Here is a 24,553-nt window from a genome sequence, read left to right on the forward strand (position 1 = left end):
CCATCGATGATGAACCGTGAGTTGAAACCTCGAGTCTAACCAAATTTGTTGAAATCGTCTAAAGAGAATAATAATAGGGGGTGTGCAATCTCTACTAATAGCACATAACTATAAAAGGCATCTAGCATCATCATCATCATAAAACATTTACAGAGCAGGACATCCATGGTGCAATCTGTGAAACAAGGGCTTATTTAAGGTCTGCAACTAAGGGGCGCGCAATCTCTCTCACATTCCCATTTATCACGGTCCAATGATGCCCTCTCTTGTACGATTAACAATTATATGCTTACACATTATAACAACAACAACAACTATCATGAACCAAATGTGGCAACAAGATGCAATATAAGACGATGGGTACATGAACACTTCTTTCTAGATAAAAAGGATGCATATATGAAAACAACTAGGAAACACTTTAATATATCTACTGCAATATGAAACTCATCTGGCTTCGTCAATCTTTATCTGGGAGAAAACTCCACTCGTGGACATCAATGAGCAATCCTCCCCTTCTGCGTCCACACTATCCTCCTCGACCGCGTCTTCACTAAATGATGGGAGCTTCCTCACGTTTGAAAGTGTCAATATCGACGAACCATCGGTCGTGCTGTCGTTGTACATCTCTCTTTTCACCATAGTTTGCTGAAGCTGCAGGGCGTATTCCAAGTCCCAGAGCACATCCCCCATGCTAGGCCTCTCTTCGTCCTCTTCTTGCAAGCATTTCTCAGCAACCTCCCCATATTTCCTCAGTGAGTCCGGATTGATCTGACCAGCAAGATGAGGGTCCACTATTTGCTCGATGATCCCTTTCTGGATGCCTGTAATGCCCCATTCAGCCAAGTTCGCCCGGTCTCTAGGAAGCGAAGGGTCGATAGCAGGCCTCGCGCATAGCACCTCGAGAAGAACCACTCCAAACGAGTACACATCCGATTTTTCCGTCAGCTGCTGGGTCTTAAAGTACTCTGGATCGAGGTACCCGAAGGTGCCCTTGACCCCCGTACTCACATGGGTTTGGCTTTGATCCAGACGCCCCGACTTGGACAGACCAAAGTCAGCGACCTTTGCAACGTAATTCTCGTCAAGCAAAATGTTGGTGGACTTGATGTCCCGGTGAATAATTCCTCCAGCTGCACCTTTGTGGAGGTAATTCAAGCCCTGGGCCGCTCCAATGCAGATCTCGACCCTTTGCTTCCATGGTAAGTATGGGAAATCGGAATTGTACAAGTGATCTCTTAAGCTCCCCTTCTCCATAAACTCGTAAACAAGTATCATCTCGGACCGTTCTGCGCAATACCCAATTAAGGATACGAGGTGGCGATGGCGGATTTTGGACAAAACGGTGATCTCTGTTTGGAACTCGGAGAAGCCTTGTCCCGATCCTAGCTCACTCCGTTTCACGGCAACTTTAGTGCCGTCCCTAAGAGTTCCTCTATAGACATTGCCGAATCCACCCTTTCCAATCAAAAGTTTGCCATCGAAGTTGTTGGTAGCGAAATGGATTTCAGATAGGGGTATTTTCAGCCCTAGATGAAAATTAGGGACAGCAGAGCCGTGGGTACTTTGCTCAGTCAGTTTACTGTGAGAACTGCCTCCTCCGAATGCAGGTAACGGCAACCAAGCCGAAATTTCAGTTCTCTTTGGCTTTCTATACTTGCATATGAAGATCGCAGCAGAAACACATATGCAAAGAAGCACGATGCCTCCAGAAACTAGCCCAATCATGAGGCCGACGTGCTTATTCTGGTTATTGACCTCTGCGGGCACAAAATCCGAGTCCCACGACCCTATTATCTCCATTATCTCCAGGCCATTGAGATAGGCTCGCTGAGATGTTGTGTCTGAGGCATTAAGGAGGCCTATGCTGATGTTCACTAGCCCTGAGTTGCCCGGTTGAACAACAAAATCATAATGAAAAGGAACCACAAGCTGATATATCCCCTTTGTACCATATGGGTCGATGTACTCAGTGAAATTCCCATTAACATAGAGATTGAAGAACACCGTGTTGGGAGAAAGGCTAATGAAGTCGCAGAAATGAGCCCGGACCAAGTGCCAGGCGTTTGCACTCACCTTGAAACTCCAGGTGGTGTTGGGGTATAATTCCCCATTGGTAAAATTCACATTCATCACTTTAGCAGTCAAGTAGACCCGTTCTGCTGCTAAGTATTGGTCTTGATCATCCTGGTAATGAAGACCAGCACCATAGCTAGATTTGTTTTGTGCAGCATTTGGGACATGAATGTAATTATCATCAGGATTCCAACTTCTCCACAAACTATCATCAACCGGATTTACTTCGTCGCCTCCGACGTTTATTCGATAAACTGCTCGCGAGACCTGGGAGGAATTTCCACTATTGTTGCTGCTATTGATCGCTGAAGTGCCCACACTCGGAGCAGAATCAGGAATGACTCTATCTGGCACAAGGAACGCTTCAAGGGCATTTATAAATGCAAAGGATGACCCTTGAGGACTAAAATAGAGTACAAATTTAGTACTATTTATGCTAAGCAAGAACTCCTCCACTACAGGAGAGTTGGTACTACTGGGAATTTGGAAATTGCTGAGAAGTGTGAGCCCCTTTACAGAAACATTGAACACAGCCGCGGAGAGATTGCTTGTGGAAGCGAAAGGGAAAAAGTGGAGTCGCACCATATGAGTACCTTTATCGGTTCCGTCAAGAACGTATTGTGACGAAGGGCTTCTGAAGATTCTTGCTGTGTCGTAGATAGGTGAGACGCTCGATGATTGGCTGCTGGATTGGGTGGAGGAGGTACTCCGTTTTGTGAAGGAGACGGAGTCAGAACTCGTGTCCCCGACAAAGTCCCTGTTGATATATTTTTCGGTGTTGCTTGATCCACAATTGATGAAGTGCTTGGTCTGGGTGGTGTAGGCGGAGGAAAGAGCGAGAAGAAGAAGTGGGTAGTGAAGAGAGACGAAGAAGAGAACGAGGCCAGGGGCGTGGGCTCCATGGATGTGAAGAAGCTTTGCCATGGAACCAGAGGGAAGAGCATGAAACTCTGCTTCAAAGAAATGGCTCTGAAGAGCTGCTTCGGGAGTGAGTGAGAGAGAGAGAGAGAGAGAGAGAGAGAGAGAGTTGGTTCGTGAATTGTGTGATCAAGTAGTTTCGGTTGTGTTGACTTGAGATTGACCATGAGTCAATGGAAGCTGGGGAGGAAGAAGATTCTCAGCTGAAGATGAGTGGCTCATTTTTTTTTTTCATAAATAAATATATAATTCCGAATTTTCATAATTTCGAAAATTACTTAATAAACAAAAAACAACCTTTCAAATAATAAAAAAAAATTAAAAGCTGGGGAGGAAGAAGATTCTCAGCTGAAGATGAGTGGCTCATTTTTTTTTTTGGTTTTTTGTTTTTTTTGGTCGAAAAAGTGGCTCATTTGGAAAGTGGACGAATTTGCTTCTGCAAAGACGATTTTGGACTTCCCAAACGGGGCGCTGCTTCGGTCATGATGCCGAGGACAATTTGGCCAAATTCCCGGATAATATCACCCGTGCTCCTTCTACTTTTGACCGAAATTAATAATCATAACTCTACTTTTATTTTTATTCAAAATTGTTCTTCTAATTCTCAACATGTTTTATGTTAGTCCTTCGCAGCCGCGATAAAAAACACTCGTCACCGACCAATTTCACTCGCATCATCAACATATCTTCATCATTGTCACTGATTCTGCGGCGAGTGCTGCGCTATGGCTTATTCATGGGCTAGCGCTCTCTCTCTCTCTCTCTCTCAATTAATTGACAATTTTAAATATAAAAAAAGGGGAGTGATTCAGACAAAATTAGAAGGAGCGCTAGTAACATTACCCCGAAAATGTATAATCAAACACACTAGTGGAGGCGAAGATTAAAAAAAGAAGAAGTAGAGTATAGTAAAAAAAAGAGTTAATATCACGAAAAATCCCAAACTGGTACATCTATGACAGAATTACCCCAAATTAATTTTTTTAACCACTAAAACCCCAAACTGATACACTTGTGACGAATTTACCCCAAACTAATTTTTTGATCACAAAAAACCCCAATCTAGTACACTTGTGACAAATTTACCATTCGTTAAATTGGATTGATATCACGAAAAATCATAAATAGGTAAATCTGTGATAAAATGAGAGGTAAAACCCTAAATTAATATACTAGTCAACTGTCACGTGTCATCCAACTTAGCAATTTGACTGTAAAATTTAACAGAAACTAACGGAGGGTAAATTTGGCACATATGTACTAGCTTGGAGTTTTCGGTGGTCAAAAAATTAGTTTTTGGTAAATTTATCACAGGTGTACTAGTTTGAAGTTTTTGTCGTATTAATCCTAGAAAAACCCAAAAAAGCTTAGGATATTGTTCTTGTAACTTGTTCAATCTTCAAGGATAAAAGAGCACTTGACGAAGCAATGGTGAATTTTGTGATAAGGAAATGTATCTTTGGTTTCATAGTGATTTTTCAACCATTCACCCTGTTTAGAGTTTAATACCTAGATTAACCACACACACACACACACACACACACACACACACACACACACACACATATATATATATATATTAATGCAGTGTAATAAGTTTGCCTTTAAGTGTGTTGCTTAGGATTGTAGATTACTAGTATTGGCCTCTTCTCATTGTAAGGAAAAATGTCGTTGTTTTCTCCACAAAAGTAGCAAAACATCTATGCACTAATTTATTTTCTCTCATCCTTCTACTCCTCCTTCATTCTTCTACTATTTGATGTTAACTCGTTTGTATTTAAAAATATATTTTATCTTATCATAATAATATAATTTAAAGTTTTTACCATATTAGTTAGTAGACGATAGAATCTATCATCCATATGCATTTAGGATAGCATAATTTGTACGATGCATAGTTTGTTATATTATGTTTCTCAATGTCAATTTCATACTAATTAATTGTTTTGAACTTTGATAATTGAGTTTTACATTTACCTTGTAGAGTAAAGGATGCGTTGAAATAATGATGTATTCATGCTAAAATGTTTCATACTCCATTTTAATTATAATTTTAAATGACAAACCGCGCAAAGTATGAGTAAACGTCTAGTAATATTATATTAATGGTAGGTTGAAAGTAATTTCCAAAGTCATGATATATGTCCCATGAAGTTCTTTTTGCAAGACCGATTTGTGCACATGGCTTCGTAGACTTCAAAGTAGCGTACTGTCATTATTTAATTTATAGCACGTAGGGACTTCATTAGAACTTAATATTAACGAGTAGGATGTTGAAAAGTTTACAACAACGATAAATTATCATCAAATGTTTCTCTCCTCTCGTATCAACCGTTTAAGTCTGAGCATAGTAGTTCTAGACTATAGAGCACCATTAGAGATCGAATCAACTCATCGAGTAGCTAAGAAATCAACAAGCTTAATGGCTACAGTGAAATTAAATTCTAGCTTTTTTTGTGTGCAAGTATCTATAAAGCTTACTTTGTACTATTTTTGAGCGATTTTTATAAGCTATCATATTACGAAATCTCTATCTATCCAAATCAATCATTTTATGCTAAGTAATAATTGGCTTAAGCTTTTACTTTGAAGAAACGGATCCTTAGTTGAAATGATAAAACCAATCAGGACATGTCGCCCTTAGTTGCTTCTTTCTCTTCGTTTTCTTTTGCCCCTTGAGACAAATATAGCAATAAAAATGCAGGCATAATTAAGAATGTTGGCATTTCTTATGGTTAATTTTGCAAAATTAGTTAAAATAGACCAGAAGGTACAAGAGTAATGTATTCTTATTTCAAGCATCTTCACTCTTCATCCCTACAGCATATCACATTGGTTGATAGGATGGTCAATTGTAAATGTTGGAAATGTTATGCCAGTGGCTCCATTGGTACCACTCAATGTGAATATTCTTGTTAGGCCTAACATACCGAGTAACATAGATAATCCCATAAAACTAGCATCATCGCTTGAGGGGCAAGATGGCCAACCGAATCCACCATTGAACCCAGCACAATTTGTCAAAGAAGTTTAATAACAATTGGGATTAGATAGGGATGTTATCATACTCATTTATGGGTTGATAATTAGCCTTTTTCAAAAGGTTTCAAAATGCATGAATTTGCTGTTTTTATTAGTGAAGATGAACAATCGACCATCAACCATATTGTATTTATAAGCTAGAGTGGGAAAGCAGGGACAAACGAGTTTTTAAGGCTCAAATTATTTCCTTTGTCTTGTCAAAAATTGCTTTTACCTATACACCAGTTCATCACCTAATTCTGTGTGTAATTGAAAAAAGATGGAAAAATATATTCATTCTCAATTTTATTGAGCGATACCTGAAGTTTAAAATGCTAATTTGGCCAAATTATATCAGTATAATAATGAATCGGTCAATCAGTTGGTTGTTCGATTAAGAAGGCTAGTGATAAATGCCTTACTTTACTCTCAAAAAAAGAGTTCACGAGTTTAGCTTTCAATGGATTGAAATTCAATTTAAGAGAAAAATTCGAAGGCCAAGACTTTGTCGATTTATTTCAATTGGCAACAAGAGTGTGCAAGTTTGAGCAACGTCTTAAAGACCGAGATAGAAGGCCACCTGAAAACTTGGCACAAAATGTGGCTTTAATGGAATATTATGAGTCAAAGTATGAATTTGAACCTAATGAAAATATTGAAATAAGTGTGGAAAAAATTATACTTGACAAGCCTTACGTTTGTTGTTCCTTAAAGCTTGCTAGAATAAAATAAATGGTGAAGGCTAAAGACACTCAAGTTTACTTGTTCGACAATAGCGAGTTAGACGAAATTTTCGATTTACTCTTAAACCATGGCCTGATAAAATTAATGGAATGCCAAATTATTCCCAGTAAAAGTAAACAAAAAATATTGCAAGTGGCATTCAAGGAGCCATAACACAATTAGTTGTATTGTTTTTAAGAAAACAATTCAAGAGACAATTCGATGGGGAAAAATGAACTTTGCCGATGACAAGGGGGCATACGATGACCATGATTATCTAATTTAAAAGAATCAATAAATCATTCAATTCTCTTAAAAAGGGGCATACATTGACACAAAAAAAAATGACCAACTTTTGTTAATAATTGATAAGTAATAGACTCAATTGATAATAGCAGAGGTTAGTGAACAGCAGAAGTCATCGATGAAAAAACCTAGTAAAGTTTAGTGAAGAGCATCGATAACTCGCAAACGGGCAATCAACATAAAAACGTAACCGCTGGGTGGTTATGTTTATGATGCTATTATAGACTTTTGTAACTTCATGTGGATAAGTGTTGTTGCAACTTTTTAGGCAAAAGGACACTATAAGTGCCATAAGTTGTGTACGGAGATCATTTTGGTGCCATAACTTTTTTTCGGATCATTTTGGTGCCAAATCGGAGGAAAAGAGATCACTTTAGTGACTCCGTTAATAATTGATAAGTAATAGACTCAATTGATAATAATAGAGGTTAGTGAACAGCAGAAGTCATCGATGAAAAAACCTAGTAAAGTTTAGTGAAGAGCATCGATAACTCGCAAACGGGCAATCAACATAAAAACGTAACCGCTAGGTGGTTATGTTTATGATGCTATTATAGACTTTTGTAACTTCATGTGGATAAGTGTTGTTGCAACTTTTTAGGCAAAAGGACACTATAAGTGCCATAATTTGTGTACGAAGATCACTTTGGTGCCATAATTTTTTTTCGGATCACTTTGGTACCAAATCGGAGGAAAAGAGATAACTTTAGTGACTCCGACCAAAATTCCGGCCAAAAAAAGAGCCACGTTCTATTTCCGGCGAGCCACGTCATATTTCCGATGAGCCATGTCAGCATCGGAAATTAATAAAAAAAGAGCCACGTCAGATTTCCGGCGGCCATGTCAGCATTGGCACTAAAGTGATTGTTTTTCAAAAAAGTTAGCACCAAAGTGATCCGAAAAAAAGTGATAGCACCAAAGTGATCTCCGTACACAACTTATGGCACTTATAGTGTCCTTTTGCCCAACTTTTTATATCCGCAAATGGGATTAGGAACTTATTTGTCCTAAAAATTGGACTATGAAGTTATCTTTTCAAATTCAATTACCACTTGTAATCGTCGATTATAGGCTATAAATAGTCACATTGTACTCTTTGTAAATGACCCCCCAAACACTCGAAGAATTTAACATTTTTGCAACTGTATCTTTAATATTTACTTTTCCATAATTTACATAGATGGCTGCAATAGCCTCCAGTTTTCGTATATTTAAATTTCTTCTCATTTACTTTCTAATCCAAAATCAACAAGGACATTTTACAACTTTTGTCGATTCATATTAATCCGTTCATATTCTAGAATGATATTTTCATCATTTTGAGTGAAGCACCATCACCTCTCTCTCTCTCTCTCTCTCTCTCTCTCTCTCTCTCTCTCTCTCTCTCTCTCTCTCTCTCTCTCTCTACAAAGTTCGCATCATGTGTGTGAGTGTCTCGGCAACAGAGGTCGTAACTATTAAAAAGTCCAGTCTAAAAGTTTAAGCTAATAGGTAGAGACCACATGCATATTAAATACATATAAACCCTAAGTCAAGCGACATGGAATATTTCAACACTCTCTCTTCCGTGCAAGCAGGATTATGAGTGACATATGAAATTTGACAAATGGTGGGGTACACGCAATAAATTAGAGGGGAACCTAACTCCGACACCATGTTAAAAAAATTTAACCCAAAAGCTTAAACTGATATGTGGAGAAAGACTATACATAAATAAAGAACATATGAACCCCATGGTCAAGCGATGTGCAATATTTTAACAGTGATAATTGTACAACTAGCTGCATCCAACTTTAAGCAACCCGAAATTAGCAACAATGCAGTGGAGAGAGAGAGAGAGAGAGTAAATGGGAGACGTGGCCATGGCCGCTACACCACTCCACCCCGCCGTCATGCACACAAAATCTCTCGCACTCGGCCTCTCCGCGCCTGCCGGCATTAATGTAGTGGTCCACTGCAAGCAAATTATCGACCACCATGACAACAACCCAAATTCCCCCGTCACGGCTAGGACCCATCACTCCATGAAAGGTCAGAAACGAAGATCATTGACCATGGAGGATCGCGCACCAACGTCAATCGCACATCTAAGCCGATCTGGGGTTGCTCAACGACAGAGAGACGACCAGGTGAAATGGAGGGAGGAGAGAAAAGAGGGCTTGGCAATAGTGGGTACGAATTTGACGGCTCGCGTCATCGACGTGGAAAGGCTGACATATTGGCAAGGCCTGCTTGAGGAGTGGTCAATTCTAGTAGACTTGAATGCCAAGTGGAATTGAAGAATTTCTACTATAGCACTTCTTGTGGAGAGCTTCTCAATGATTATTTGCCGAAGCTCCAAAGTCTGAAGATGTTGAAGTCGATGGAAGAGCATCCTAATATTCAGAAGTCCCAAAAGTTTCGAGGGCCAACTGCCAAAAGTTTCCAAATGAGTAAACTAATGGGCTGTTTATAGTAAGAGGGCCGAGCAAGAAGGTGCAATGTGGCAATCCATGTGTGAGGAAAATCGGTGGTACATAAGTTGCCACACGTCACGAGGGCACAAGCCAATGACGGACTAACACATTTGAGGAGGACATGGATATACACCAAACCCACTAAAAAGGGCTAGGAAATGGGTCGAGTCATCCCTGACGAACTCTTCTCTAATCCCTTCAAGTCAAATCTCTATAAGACATCTTAATAGGGAGAAAATAGCATAAGAACCTACAATCAATCCTAAGTTTTTCCTCCATAGAGCAATACTCAGTGAAGCAAGCTCAGTATAAGTTTCTCTGCAAAAGACATTTGCCAATAAATTTCATAAAGTATAACAACAAATAATTTACTTGTTCCGCATAAATATGAAATGATCAATTTACGCATCTACAAAATACACAAATCAAGTGATGGGAGGACGTAATATTTCCTCTGACCTGGATAGGAGTAAAACGCAACCAAGACAACAAAGCTCATTACTTCCAAAGAAAACGAAAAAGCTGAAGCACGACCAGATTAAAAAAATTGCCGACCCGGACAAAGAGGACTTTATCCACCTTGAAAGCAGAGACAGCACAAATTATACTGCAAACAGGTTGAAATTTGAGTCGAAAGCCATTCAGCAGCAAAACATTTTCGGTGCATGATGAAGAACAGCAAAGTAGTTTTTTGGGATTATATAGGAAGCTCATGCTCTGAACGATCGATGAATATGAAATCTCGAGTCTAACCAAATTTATTGAAATCCATTAAAAGAAATAACAATAGGGCGTGTGCAATCTCCAATAATAGCACATAATTATAAAAGCCATATAACATCGTTACTGATAACAATTACAGAGCAGGACATCCATGGTGCAATCTGTCAAACAAGTATTTATTTAAGGTCTGCAAGTAAGGGGTGTACAATATTTCTCGCATTCGGATTTATCACGGTCAAATGTTGCCCTCACTTGTACAATAAACAATAATACGCTTACACATTACAACAGCAACAACTATCATTAAATCAGATGCTTCAACAAGATGGAATTTACGACGATTGGTACATGCACACTTCATTCTCAGATATATAGAATGCTAATCTGAAAACTACTCAGAAACACGTTAAATAAGTATACTGCAACATGAAACTCATATGGCTTCATCAATCTTCATCTGGGAAAAAACTCCACTCATGGACATCTCTGAGCTATCCGCCCCTTCTTTGCCCACACCCTCTTCCTCGACCGTGTCCGTGCTAAATGATGGGAGCTTCCTCACGTTTGAAAGAGTCAATATGGATGAACCGTCGGTTACACTGTCGTCGTACATCTCTCTTTTCACCGCAGTTTGCTGAAGCTGCAAGGCGTATTCCAAGTCCCAGAGGACATCGCCCATGCTAGGCCTCTTTTCGTCCTCTTCTTGCACGCATTTCTCAGCAACCTGCCCATATTTCCTCAGCGAGTTAGGATTGATCTGACCAGCAAGATGAGGATCCACTATTTGCTCAATGATTCCATTCTGTATGCATGTAATGCCCCAGTCAGCCAAGTTTGCCTGGTCTCTAGGAAGCGAAGGGTCGATAGCAGGCCTTGCGCATAGCACCTCGAGAAGAACCACTCCAAACGAGTACACATCTGATTTTTCCGTCAGCTGCTGGGTCTTAAAGTACTCTGGATCGAGGTACCCGAAGGTGCCCTTGACCCCCGTACTCACATGTGTTTGGCTTTGATCCAGCGGCCCCGACTTGGACAGACCAAAGTCAGCGACCTTTGCAACGTAATTCTCGTCAAGCAAAATGTTGGTGGGCTTGATGTCACGGTGAATAATTCCTCCAGCTGCACCTTTGTGGAGGTAATTCAAGCCCCGGGCCGCTCCAATGCAGATCTCAAGCCTTTGCTTCCATGGTAAGTATGGGAAATCGGAATTGTACAGGCGATCTCTTAAGCTCCCCTTCTCCATAAACTCGTAAACAAGTATCATCTCAGACCGTTCAGCGCAGTACCCAATTAAGGATACAAGGTGGCGATGGCGGATTTTGGACAAAACGGTGATCTCTGTTTGGAACTCGGAGAAGCCTTGTCCCGACCCCAGCTCACTCCGTTTCACGGCAACTTTAGTGCCGTCCCTGAGAGTTCCTCTATAGACATTGCCGAATCCGCCCTTTCCAATCAAAAGTTTGCCATCGAAGTTGTTGGTAGCGAAATGGATTTCAGCAAGGGGTACTTTCAGCCCTAGATGAAAATTAGGGACAGCAGAGCCGTGGGTACTTTGCTCAGTCAGTTTACTGTGAGAACTGCCTCCTCCGAATGCAGGCAACCGCGACGAAGCCGAAATTTCGGTTCTCTTTGGCTTTCTATACTTGCATATGAAGATCGCAGCAGAAACACATATGCAAAGAAGCACGATGCCTCCAGAAACTAGCCCAATCATGAGGCCGACGTGCTTATTCTGGTTACCGCCCTCTGCGGGCACAAAATCCGAGTCCCACGACCCTATTATCTCCATTATCTCCAGGCCATTGAGATAGGCTCGCTGATATGTTGTGTCTGAGGCATTAAGGAGGCCTATGCTGATGTTCACTAGCCCTGAGTTGCCCGGTTGAACAACAAAATCATAATGAAAAGGAACCACAAGCTGATATATCCCCTTTGTACCATATGGGTCGATGTACTCAGTGAGATTCCCATTAACATAGAGATTGAAGAACACCGTCCTGAGAGAAGGGCTAATGAAGTCGCAGAAATGAGCCCGGACCAAGTGCCAGGCGTTTGCACTCACCTTGAAACTCCAGGTGGTGTTGGGGTATAATTCCCCATTGGTAAAATTCACATTCATCACTTTAGCAGTCAAGTAGACCCGTTCTGATGCTAAGTATTGGTCTTGATCATCCTGGTAATGAAGACCAGCACCATAGCTAGATTTGTTTTGTGCAGCATTTGGGACATGTATGTAATTATCATCAGGATTCCAACTTCTCCACAAACTATCATCAACCGGATTTACTTCATCGCCTCCGACGTTTATTCGATAAACTGCTCGCGAGACCTGGGAGGAATTTCCACTATTGTTGCTGCTATTGATCGCTGAAGTGCCCACACTCGGAGCAGAATCAGGAATGACTCTATCTGGCACAAGGAACGCTTCAAGGGCATTTATAAATGCAAAGGATGACCCTTGAGGACTAAAATAGAGTACAAATTTAGTACTATTTATGCTAAGCAAGAACTCCTCCACTACAGGAGAGTTGGTACTACTGGGAATTTGGAAATTGCTGAGAAGTGTGAGCCCCTTTACAGAAACATTGAACACAGCCGCGGAGAGATTGCTTGTGGAAGCGAAAGGGAAAAAGTGGAGTCGCACCATATGAGTACCTTTATCGGTTCCATCAAGAACGTATTGTGACGAAGGGCTTCTGAAGATTCTTGCTGTGTCGTAGATAGGTGAGACGCTCGATGATTGGCTGCTGGATTGGGTGGAGGAGGTACTCCGTTTTGTGAAGGAGACGGAGTCAGAACTCGTGTCCCCGACAAAGTCCCTGTTGATATATTTTTCGGTGTTGCTTGATCCACAATTGATGAAGTGCTTGGTCTGGGTGGTGTAGGCGGAGGAAAGAGCGAGAAGAAGAAGTGGGTAGTGAAGAGAGACGAAGAAGAGAACGAGGCCAGGGGCGTGGGCTCCATGGATGTGAAGAAGCTTTGCCATGGAACCAGAGGGAAGAGCATGAAACTCTGCTTCAAAGAAATGGCTCTGAAGAGCTGCTTCGGGAGTGAGTGAGAGAGAGAGAGAGTTGGTCCGTGAATTGTGTGATCAAGTAGTTTCGGTTGTGTTGACTTGATTTTGACCATGAGTCAATGGAAGCTGGGGAGGAAGAAGATTCTCAGCTGAAGATGAGTGGCTCATTTTTTTTGTTTTCATAAATAAATATATAATTCCGAATTTTCATAATTTCGAAAATTACTTAATAAACAAAAAACAACCTTTCAAATAATAAAAAAAATTAATAAGATAACCTTACGAAATAAGATAAAAAATATAAAGGATTAGTGTTAATTATCGCGCCAAGTGCTAAGTGCGCCTAATAATCACGCACCCAAGCACGCTTGTAGTATGTATTACATGACCAAGACACACCTTATCTGTTTCACTCTAAAGAAAGCGAAGATATTCACGTTATAAAGTGGCCAATTTTTCAAAACTTTCCTATGTGGACAAAGGAAAATGCACTATTTTGTTTGTTTTACAAACAAACAACCAACAGTTGGTTCGTGAATTGTGTGATCAAGTAGTTTCGGTTGTGTTGACTTGAGATTGACCATGAGTCAATGGAAGCTGGGGAGGAAGAAGATTCTCAATTGAAGATGAGTGGCTCATTTTTTTTTTTTGGTCGAAAAGTGGCTCATTTGGAAAGTGGGACGAATTTGCTTCTGCAAAGACGATTTTGGACTTCCCAAACGGGGCGCTGCTTCGGTCATGATGCCGAGGACAATTTGGCCAAATTCCCGGATAATATCACCCGTGCTCCTTCTACTTTTGACCGAAATTAATAATCATAACTCTACTTTTATTTTTATTCAAAATTGTTCTTCTAATTCTTAACATGTTTTATGTTAGTCCTTCGCAGCCGCGATAAAAACACTCGTCACTGACCAATTTCACTCGCATCATCAACATATCTTCATGATTGTCACTGATTCTGCGGCGAGTGCTGCACTATGGCTTATTCATGGGCTAGCGCGCTCTCTCTCTCTCTCTCTCTCTCTCAATTAATTGACAATTTTAAATATAAAAAAAAGGGGAGTGATTCAGACAAAATTAGAAGGAGCGCTAGTAACATTACCCCGAAAATGTATAATCAAACACACTAGTGGAGGCGAAGATTAAAAAAAGAAGAAGTAGAGTGTAGTAAAAAAAAGAGTTAATACCACGAAAAATCCCAAACTGGTACATCTATGACAGAATTACCCCAAATTAATTTTTTGACCACCAAAACCCCAAACTGGTACACCTGTGACGAATTTACCCCAAACTAATTTTTTGATCACCAAAAACCCCAATCTAGTACACTTGTGACAAATTTACCCTCCGTTAAATTGGATTGATATCGCGAAAAATCATAAACAGGTAAATCTGTGATAAAATGAGAGGTAAAACCCTAAACTAATATACTCGTCAACTGCCACGTGTCATCTAACTTAGCAATTTGACGGTAAAATTTAACGGAAACTAACGGAGGGTAAATTTGGCACATATGTACTAGCTTGGAGTTTTCGGTGGTCAAAAAATTAGTTTTTGGTAAATTTGTCACAGGTGTACCAGTTTGGAATTTTTTGTCGTATTAATCCTAGAAAAACCCAAAAAAGCTTAGGATATTGCTCTTGTAACTTGTTCAATCTTCAAGGATAAAAGAGCACTTGACGAAGCAATGGTGAATTTTGTGATAAGGAAATGTATCTTTGGTTTCATAGTGATTTTTCAACCATTCACCCTGTTTAGAGTTTAATACCTAGATTAACGACACACACACACACACACACACACACACACACACACATATATATATATATATATATTAATGCAGTGTAATAAGTTTGTCTTTAAGTGTGTTGCTTAGGATTGTAGATTACTAGTATTGGCCTCTTCTCATTGTAAGAAAAAATGTCGTTGTTTTCTCCACAAAAGTAGCAAAACATCTATGCACTAATTTATTTTCTCTCATCCTTCTCCTCCTCCTTCATTCTTCTACTATTTGATATTAACTCATTTGTATTTAAAAATATATTTTATCTTATCATAATAATATAATTTAAAGTTTTTACCATGTTAGTTAGTAGACGATAGAATCTATCATCCATATGCATTTAGGATAGCATAATTTGTACGATACATAGTTTGTTATATTATGTTTCTCAATGTCAATTTCATACTAATTAATTGTTTTGAACTTTGATAATTGAGTTTTACAGTTACCTTGTGGAGTAAAGGATGCGTTGAAATAATGATGTATTCATGCTAAAATGTTTCATACTCCATTTTAATTATAATTTTATATGACAATCCGCGCAAAGTATGGGTAAACTTCTAGTTAATATTATATTAATGGTAAGTTGAAAGTAATTTCCAAAGTCATGATATATGTCCCATGAAGTTCTTTTTGCAAGACCGATTTGTGCACATGGCTTCGTAGACTTCAAAGTAGCGTACTGTCATTATTTAATTTATAGCACGTAGGGACTTCATTAGAACTTAATATTAACGAATAGGATGTTGAAAAGTTTACAACAACGATAAATTATCATCAAATGTTTCTCTCCTCTCGTATCAACTGTTTAAGTCTGAGCATAGTAGTTCTAGACTATAGAGCACCATTAGAGATCGAATCGACTCATCGAGCAGCCAAGAAATCAACAAGCTTAATGGCTACAGTGAAATTAAATTCTAGTTTTTTTTTGTGCAAGTATCTATAAAGCTTACTTTGTACTATTTTTGAGCGATTTTTATAAGCTATCATATTACGAAATCTCTATCTATCCAAATCGATCATTTTATGCTAAGTAATAATTGGCTTAAGCTTTTACTTTGAAGAAACGGACCCTTAGTTGAAATGATAAAACCAATCAGGACATGTCGCCCTTAGTTGCTTCTTTCTCTTCGTTTTCTTTTGCCCCTTGAGACAAATATAGCAATAAAAATGCAGGCATAATTAAGAATGTTGGCATTTCTTATGGTTAATTTTGCAAAATTAGTTAAAATAGACCAGAAGGTACAAGAGTAATGTATTCTTATTTCAAGCATCTTCACTCTTCATCCCTACAGCACATCACATTGGTTGATAGGATGGTCAATTGTAAATGTTGGAAATGTTATGCCAGTGGCTCCATTGGTACCACTCAATGTGAATATTCTTGTTAGGCCTAACATACCGAGTAACATAGATAATCCCATAAAACTAGCATCATCGCTTGAGGGGCAAGATGGCCAACCGAATCCACCATTGAACCCAGCACAGTTTGTCAAAGAAGTTTAATAACAATTGGGATTAGATAGGGATGTTATCATACTCGTTTATGGGTCGATAATTAGCCTTTTTCAAAAGGTTTCAAAATGCATGAATTTGCTGTTTTTATTAGTGAAGATGAACAATCGACCATCAACCATATTGTATTTATAAGCTAGTGTGGGAAAGCAGGGACAAACGAGTTTTTAAGGCTCAGATTATTTCCTTTGTCTTGTCAAAAATTGCTTTTACCTATACACCAATTCATCACCTAATTCTGTGTGTAATTGAAAAAAGATGGAAAAATATATTCATTCTCAATTTTATTGAGCGATACCTGAAGTTTAAAATGCTAATTTGGCCAAACTATATCAGTATAATAATGAATCGGTCAATCAGTTGGTTGTTCGATTAAGAAGGCTAGTGATAAATGCCTTACTTTACTCTCAAAAAAAGAGTTCACGAGTTTAGCTTTCAATGGATTGAAATTCAATTTAAGAGAAAAATTCGAAGGCCAAGACTTTGTCGATTTATTTCAATTGGCAACAAGAGTGTGCAAGTTTGAGCAACGTCTTAAAGACCGAGATAGAAGGCCACCTGAAAACTTGGCACAAAACGTGGCTTTAATGGAATATTATGAGTCAAAGTATGAATTTGACCATAATGAAAATATTGAAATAAGTGTGGAAAAAATTATACTTGACAAGCCTTACGTTTGTTGTTCCTTAAAGCTTGCTAGAATAAAATAAATGGTGAAGGCTAAAGACACTCAAATTTACTTGTTCGACAATAGCGAGTTAGACGAAATTTTCGATTTACTCTTAAACCATGGCCTGATAAAATTAATGGAATGCCAAATTATTCCCAGTAAAAGTAAACAAAAAATATTGCAAGTGGCATTCAAGGAGCCATAACACAATTAGTTGTATTGTTTTTAAGAAAACAATTCAAGAGACAATTCGATGGGGAAAAATGAACTTTGCCGATGACAAGGGGGCATACGATGACCATGATTATCTAATTTAAAAGAATCAATAAATCATTCAATTCTCTTAAAAAGGGGCATACATTGACACAAAAAAAAAAAATGACCAACTTTTGTTAATAATTGATAAGTAATAGACTCAATTGATAATAGCAGAGGTTAGTGAACAGCAGAAGTCATCGATGAAAAAACCTAGTAAAGTTTAGTGAAGAGCATCGATAACTCGCAAACGGGCAATCAACATAAAAACGTAACCGCTGGGTGGTTATGTTTATGATGCTATTATAGACTTTTGTAACTTTATGTGGATAAGTGTTGTTGCAACTTTTTAGGCAAAAGGACACTATAAGTGCCATAAGTTATGTACGGAGATCACTTTGGTGCCATAACTTTTTTTCGAATCACTTTGGTGCCAAATCGGAGGAAAATAGATCACTTTAGTGACTCGGCCAAAAAAAAAGAGCCACGTCGATTTCCGGCGAGCCACGTCGATTTCCGGTGAGCCATGTCAAGATCGGAAATTAATAAAAAAGAGCCACGTCGATTTCCGGTGGCCATGTCGCAGATTGATACTAAAGTGATCGTTTTTCAAAAAAGTTGACACCAAAGTGATCCGAAAAAAAGTTATGGCACCAAAGTGATCTCCATACACAACTTATGGCACTTATAGTGTCCTTTTGCCCAACTTTTTATATCCGCAAATGGGATTAGGAACTTATTTGTTCTAAAAATTGGACTATGAAGTTATCTTTTCAAATTCAATTACCACTTGTAATCGTCGATTATAGGCTATAAATAGTCACATTGTACTCTTTGTAAATGACCCCCCAAACACTCGAAGAATTTAACATTTTTGCAACTGTATCTTTAATATTTACTTTTCCATAATTTACATAGATGGCTGCGATAGCCTCCAGTTTTCGTATATTTAAATTTCTTATCATTTACTTTCTAATCCAAAATCAACAAGGACATTTTACAACTTTTGTCGATTCATATTAATCCGTTCATATTCTGGAATGATATTTTCATCATTTTGAGTGAAACACCATCACCTCTCTCGCTCGCTCTCTCTCTCTCTACAAAGTTCGCATCATGTGTGTGAGTGTCTCGGCAACAGAGGTCGTAACTATTAAAAAGTCCAGTCTAAAAGTTTAAGCTAATAGGTAGAGACCACGTGCATATTAAATACATATGAACCCTAAGTCAAGCGACATGGAATATTTCAACACTCTCTCTTCCGTGCAAGCAGGATTATGAGTGACATATGAAATTTGACAAATGGTGGGGTACACGCAATAAATTAGAGGGGAACCTAACTCCGACACCATGTTAAAAAAATTTAACCCAAAAGCTTAAACTGATATGTGGAGAAAGATTATACATAAATAAAGAACATATGAACCCCATGGTCAAGCAATGTGCAATATTTTAACAGTGATAATTGTACAACTAGCTGCATCCAACTTTAAGCAACCTGAAATTAGCAATAATGCAGTGGAGAGAGAGAGAGAGAGTAAATGGGAGACGTGGCCATGGCCGCTACACCACTCCACCCCGCCGTCATGCACACAAAATCTCTCGCACTCGGCCTCTCCGCGCCTGCCGGCATTAATGTAGTGGTCCACTGCAAGCAAATTATCGACCACCATGACAACAACCCAAATTCCCCCGTCACGGCTAGGACCCATCACTCCATGAAAGGTCAGAAACGAAGATCATTGACCATGGAGGATCGCGCACCAACGTCAATCGCACATCTAAGCCGATCTGGGGTTGCTCAACGACAGAGAGACGACCAGGTGAAATGGAGGGAGGAGAGAAAAGAGGGCTTGGCAATAGTGGGTACGAATTTGACGGCTGCGTCATCGACGTGGAAAGGCTGACATATTGGCAAGGCCTGCTGAGGTGTGCTATAGTTGGAGTTGGGTGAGGCCAGTGTGAGCGAGGAAGGGAGAGCGAGGAAGATGAGACATAAAAAAACTGGTTTTGAATTTGGTGTTTTGAAATGGGTGGGTGAGAGTCACTCGGTGTAAGACTTAACCAAAAAAAAATTGTTGAGGTGGTTTACTCGTGAGATCCCTTGGCATTGCAAAAGGATTAGCGTTAGGTAGAAATCACACCATTGCAGGACGAGATAGAGAGGGCATGAGAGGAGTGGTCAATTCTAGTAGACTCGAATGCCAAGTGGAATTGAAGAATTTCTACTATAGCACTTCTTGTGGAGAGCTTCTCAATGATTATTTGCCGAAGCTCCAAAGTCTGAAGATGTTGAAGTCGATGGAAGAGCATCCTAATATTCAGAAGTCCCAAAAGTTTCGAGGGCCAACTGCCAAAAGTTTCCAAATGAGTAAACTAATGGGCTGTTTATAGTAAGAGGGCCGAGCAAGAAGGTGCAATGTGGCAATCCATGTGTGAGGAAAATCGGTGGTACATAAGTTGCCACACGTCACGAGGGCACAAGCCAATGACGGACTAACACATGTGAGGAGGACATGGATATACACCAAACCCACTAAAAAAGGCTAGGAAATGGGTCGAGTCATCCCTCACGAACTCTTCTCTAATCCCTTCAAGTCAAACCTCTATAAGACATCTTAATAGGGAGAAAATAGCATAAGAACCTACAATCAATCCTAAGTTTTTCCTCCATAGAGCAATACTCAGTGAAGCAAGCTCAGTATAAGTTTCTCTGCAAAAGACATTTGCCAATAAATTTCATAAAGTATAACAACAAATAATTTACTTGTTCTGCGTAAATATGAAATGATCAATTTACGCATCTACAAAATGCACAAATCAAGTGATGGGAGGAGGTAATATTTCCTCTGACCTGGATAGGAGTAAAACGCAACCAAGACAACAAAGCTCATTACTTCCAAAGAAAACGAAAAAGCTGAAAAAGGACCAGATAAAAAAAATTGCCGACCCGGACAAAGAGGACTTTATCCACCTTGAAAGCAGAGACAGCACAAATTATACTGCAAACAGGTTGAAATTTGAGTCGAAAGCCATTCAGCAGCAAAACATTTTCGGTGAATGATGAAGAACAGCAAAGTAGTTTTTTGGGATTATATAGGAAGCTCATGCTCTGAGCGATCGATGAATATGAAATCTCGAGTCTAACCAAATTTATTGAAATCCATTAAAAGAAATAACAATAGGGCGTGTGCAATCTCCAATAATAGCACATAATTATAAAAGCCATATAGCATCGTTACCGATAACAATTACAGAGCACGACATCCATGGTGCAATCTGTCAAACAAGTATTTATTTAAGGTCTGCAAGTAAGGGGTGTACAATATTTCTCGCATTCGGATTTATCACGGTCAAATGTTGCCCTCACTTGTACAATAAACAATAATACGCTTACACATTACAACAGCAACAACTATCATTAAATCAGATGCTTCAACAAGATGGAATTTACGACGGTTGGTACATGCACACTTCTTTCTCAGATATATAGAATGCTAATCTGAAAACTACTCAGAAACACGTTAAATAAGTATACTGCAACATGAAACTCATCTGGCTTCATCAATCTTCATCTGGGAAAAAACTCCACTCATGGACATCTCTGAGCTATCCGCCCCTTCTTTGCCCACACCCTCTTCCTCGACCGTGTCCGTGCTAAATGATGGGAGCTTCCTCACGTTTGAAAGAGTCAATATGGATGAACCGTCGGCCGCACTGTTGTCGTACATCTCTCTTTTCACCGCAGTTTGCTGAAGCTGCAAGGCGTATTCCAAGTCCCAGAGGACATCGCCCATGCTAGGCCTCTTTTCGTCCTCTTCTTGCACGCATTTCTCAGCAACCTGCCCATATTTCCTCAGCGAGTTAGGATTGATCTGACCAGCAAGAAGAGGATCCACTATTTGCTCAATGATTCCATTCTGTATGCATGTAATGCCCCAGTCAGCCAAGTTTGCCTGGTCTCTAGGAAGCGAAGGGTCGATAGCAGGCCTTGCGCATAGCACCTCGAGAAGAACCACTCCAAACGAGTACACATCTGATTTTTCCGTCAGCTGCTGGGTCTTAAAGTACTCTGGATCGAGGTACCCGAAGGTGCCCTTGACCCCCGTACTCACATGTGTTTGGCTTTGATCCAGCGGCCCCGACTTGGACAGACCAAAGTCAGCGACCTTTGCAACGTAATTCTCGTCAAGCAAAATGTTGGTGGGCTTGATGTCACGGTGAATAATTCCTCCAGTTGCACCTTTGTGGAGGTAATTCAAGCCCCGGGCCGCTCCAATGCAGATCTCAAGCCTTTGCTTCCATGGTAAGTATGGGAAATCGGAATTGTACAGGTGATCTCTTAAGCTCCCCTTCTCCATAAACTCGTAAACAAGTATCATCTCAGACCGTTCAGCGCAGTACCCAATCAAGGATACAAGGTGGCGATGGCGGATTTTGGACAAAACGGTGATCTCTGTTTGGAACTCGGAGAAGCCTTGTCCCGACCCCAGCTCACTCCGTTTCACGGCAACTTTAGTGCCGTCCCTGAGAGTTCCTCTATAGACATTGCCGAATCCGCCCTTGCCAATCAAAAGTTTGGCATCGAAGTTGTTGGTAGCAAAATGGATTTCAGCAAGGGGTACTTTCAGCCCTAGATGAAAATTAGGGACAGAAGAGCCATGGGTATCAGTCAGTTTACTGTGAGAACTGCCTCCTCCGAATGCAGGCAACCGCGACGAAGCCGAAATTTCGGTTCTCTTTGGCTTTCTATACTTGCATATGAAGATCGCAGCAGAAACACATATGCAGAGAAGCACGATGCTTCCAGAAACTAGCCCAATTATGAGCCTCACGTGCTTATTCTGGTTATCGCCCCCTGCGGGCACAAAATCCGACTCCCACGACCCAATTATCTCCATTATCTCCAGGCCATTGAGATAGGCTTGCCGAGAAGATATGTCAGAGGCACTAAGGAGGCCTATGCTGATGTTCACTAGCCCTGAGTTGCCCGGTTGAACAACAAAATCATAATGAAAAGGAACCACAAACTTATCTATCCCCTTTGTACCATATGGGTCAATGTACTCAGTGAAATTCCCATTAACATAGAGATTGAAGAACACCGTGTTGAGAGAAAGGCTAATGAAGTCGCAGAAATGAGCCCGGACCAAGTGCCAGGCGTTTGCACTCACCTTGAAACTCCAGGTGGTGTTGGGGTATAATTCCCCATTCGTAAAATTCACATTCATCACTCTAGCAGTCAAGTATACCCGTTCTGATGCTAAGTATTGGTCTTGACCATCCTGGTAATTAAGACCAGCACCATACTTAGATTTGTTTTGTGCAGCATTTGGGACATGAATGTAATTATCATCAGGATTCCAACTTCTCCTCAAACTATCATCAACCGGATTTACTTCATCGCCTCCGACGTTTATTCGATAAACTGCTCGCGAGACCTGGGAGGAATTTCCACTATTGTTGCTGCTATTGATCGCTGAAGTGCCCACACTCGGAGCAGAATCAAGAATGACTCTATCTGGCACAAGGAACGCTTCAAGGGCATTTATAAATGCAAAGGATGACCCTTGGGGACTAAAATAGAGTACAAATTTAGCACTATTAATGCTAAGCAAGAACTCCTCCACTACAGGAGAGTTGGTACTGCTGGGAATTTGGAAATTGCTTAGAAGTGTGAGCCCCTTTACAGAAACATTGAACACAGCCGCGGAGAGATTGCTTGTGGAAGCGAAAGGGAAAAAGTGGAGTCGCACCATATGAGTACCTTTATCGATTCCATCAAGAACGTATTGTGACGAAGGGCTTCTGAAGATTCTTGCTGTGTCGTAGATAGGTGAGACGCTCGATGATTGGCTGCTGGATAGTGTGGAGGTACTCTGTTTTGTGAAGGAGACGGAATCAGAACTCGTGTCCCCGACAAAGTCCCTGTTGGTATACTGTTCGGTGTTGCTTGATCCACAATTGATGAAGTGCTTGGTCTGGGTGGTGTAGGCTGAGGAAAGAGTGAGAAGAAGAAGTGGGTACTGAAGAGAGACACAGAAGAGAAGGAGGCCAGGGGCGTGGACTCCATGGATGTGAAGCTTTGCCATGGAACCAGGAGACTCTGCTTCAAGAAATGGCTTTGAATAGCTGCTTCAGGAGGGAGAGAGAGAGAGAGAGAGAGATTGGTCTGTGAATTTTGATCAAGTTGTGTTGACTTGAGATTGACTATCAGGCATTGGAAGCTGGGGAGGAAGAAGATTCTCAGCTGGAGATGAGTGGCTCATTTAGGTGTGAAGGGGATGAATTTGCTTCTGCAAAGACGGCTTTGGCTCCCAAACGGGCACCCTTTTGGTCACGATGCTGAGGGACGATCTTGTCCCTGTTGATCCGACTCAGCTTTCAGCAAGTGGACAGAGCACACGAGACGGAGAAAGTGGAAGATATTGAAATTTGAGAGACCGGACAAGAGATGCATGTCCTTTTGATCTTGGGAGACGATAGCAGACGGAGGAGACGGTCCCACAGAAGTCTAAGGTTGAAAAATCATAGCTCCTGTACAGAAAATAGACAATAATGTCATTGGTGATTCCCAATTTCGCTGATGTGACGTTAAGGTTGTTAAATATTTTTTACTAGGATTTTTTTCTGTCTCCTCCAAATATGGAGTTTCTCTTTGACTCGACCAGCAATTTGATATACTGTTGAGGACCACCTTCCGCGCCCTAGCCAGAACTCGAATGCTCGAGCCCACCGATGACGCCTGCGAGATCGCGGTATATGAGCTTTAGATCTTATGGCCATGGCTGCTTGAGCTTCGTCGTCCGAGGGACCAAAGCTTGATTGGCTATAGTAACTGCAAGCCCATATCTCAAGCTTGAGTGGTTATGGCTGCGAGTTGCAAAGTTATATATGGACATGATGGCCACAAGCTTCAAGCTCAAGAGGCCATGGTCGCAAACTTCAAGGTTGAATAACCAGGGCACTCGCGTTGAAATCACTTGTCACTAATCAAATCACTCCCATAAGCCATAAGCAACAAATCTCCGTTGTCATTGGCTTTGTCACGGGCATTGCATTACGTGTTCTTTATGAGCTCTTTCTCT

General features: G+C 40.4%; 3 protein-coding genes across 3 annotated transcripts; all 3 read right to left on the bottom strand.

Annotated features, from left to right (window-relative positions):
• Positions 1–216: 216 nt before the first annotated feature.
• Positions 217–3,089, bottom strand: LOC115669444 (probable receptor-like protein kinase At5g24010). Its single transcript, XM_030590649.2, has one exon. It carries the CDS (start codon positions 2,998–3,000, stop codon positions 448–450), a length of 2,553 nt encoding a protein of 850 aa, XP_030446509.2. The 5' UTR covers positions 3,001–3,089; the 3' UTR covers positions 217–447.
• Positions 3,090–10,247: 7,158 nt separating this feature from the next.
• LOC115668372 (probable receptor-like protein kinase At5g24010) lies at positions 10,248–23,872 on the bottom strand. Its single transcript, XM_056307856.1, has 2 exons — positions 23,677–23,872; positions 10,248–13,252 (listed from the first exon to the last, which is right to left on the bottom strand). The coding sequence occupies exon 2, from the start codon at positions 13,207–13,209 to the stop codon at positions 10,657–10,659; it is 2,553 nt and encodes an 850-aa protein (XP_056163831.1). The 5' UTR covers positions 13,210–13,252; positions 23,677–23,872; the 3' UTR covers positions 10,248–10,656.
• On the bottom strand, positions 20,866–23,758 carry LOC115668370 (probable receptor-like protein kinase At2g23200). The gene has a single exon (XM_056307857.1). The coding sequence runs from the start codon at positions 23,555–23,557 to the stop codon at positions 21,017–21,019; it is 2,541 nt and encodes an 846-aa protein (XP_056163832.1). The 5' UTR covers positions 23,558–23,758; the 3' UTR covers positions 20,866–21,016.
• Positions 23,873–24,553: the final 681 nt, after the last annotated feature.

Source organism: Syzygium oleosum, unplaced genomic scaffold, assembly GCF_021117445.2.
Source record: "Syzygium oleosum isolate NSW1041296 unplaced genomic scaffold, Sole_v2.1 Sole_v2.61, whole genome shotgun sequence".
NCBI classification, from domain to species: Eukaryota; Viridiplantae; Streptophyta; class Magnoliopsida; order Myrtales; family Myrtaceae; genus Syzygium; species Syzygium oleosum.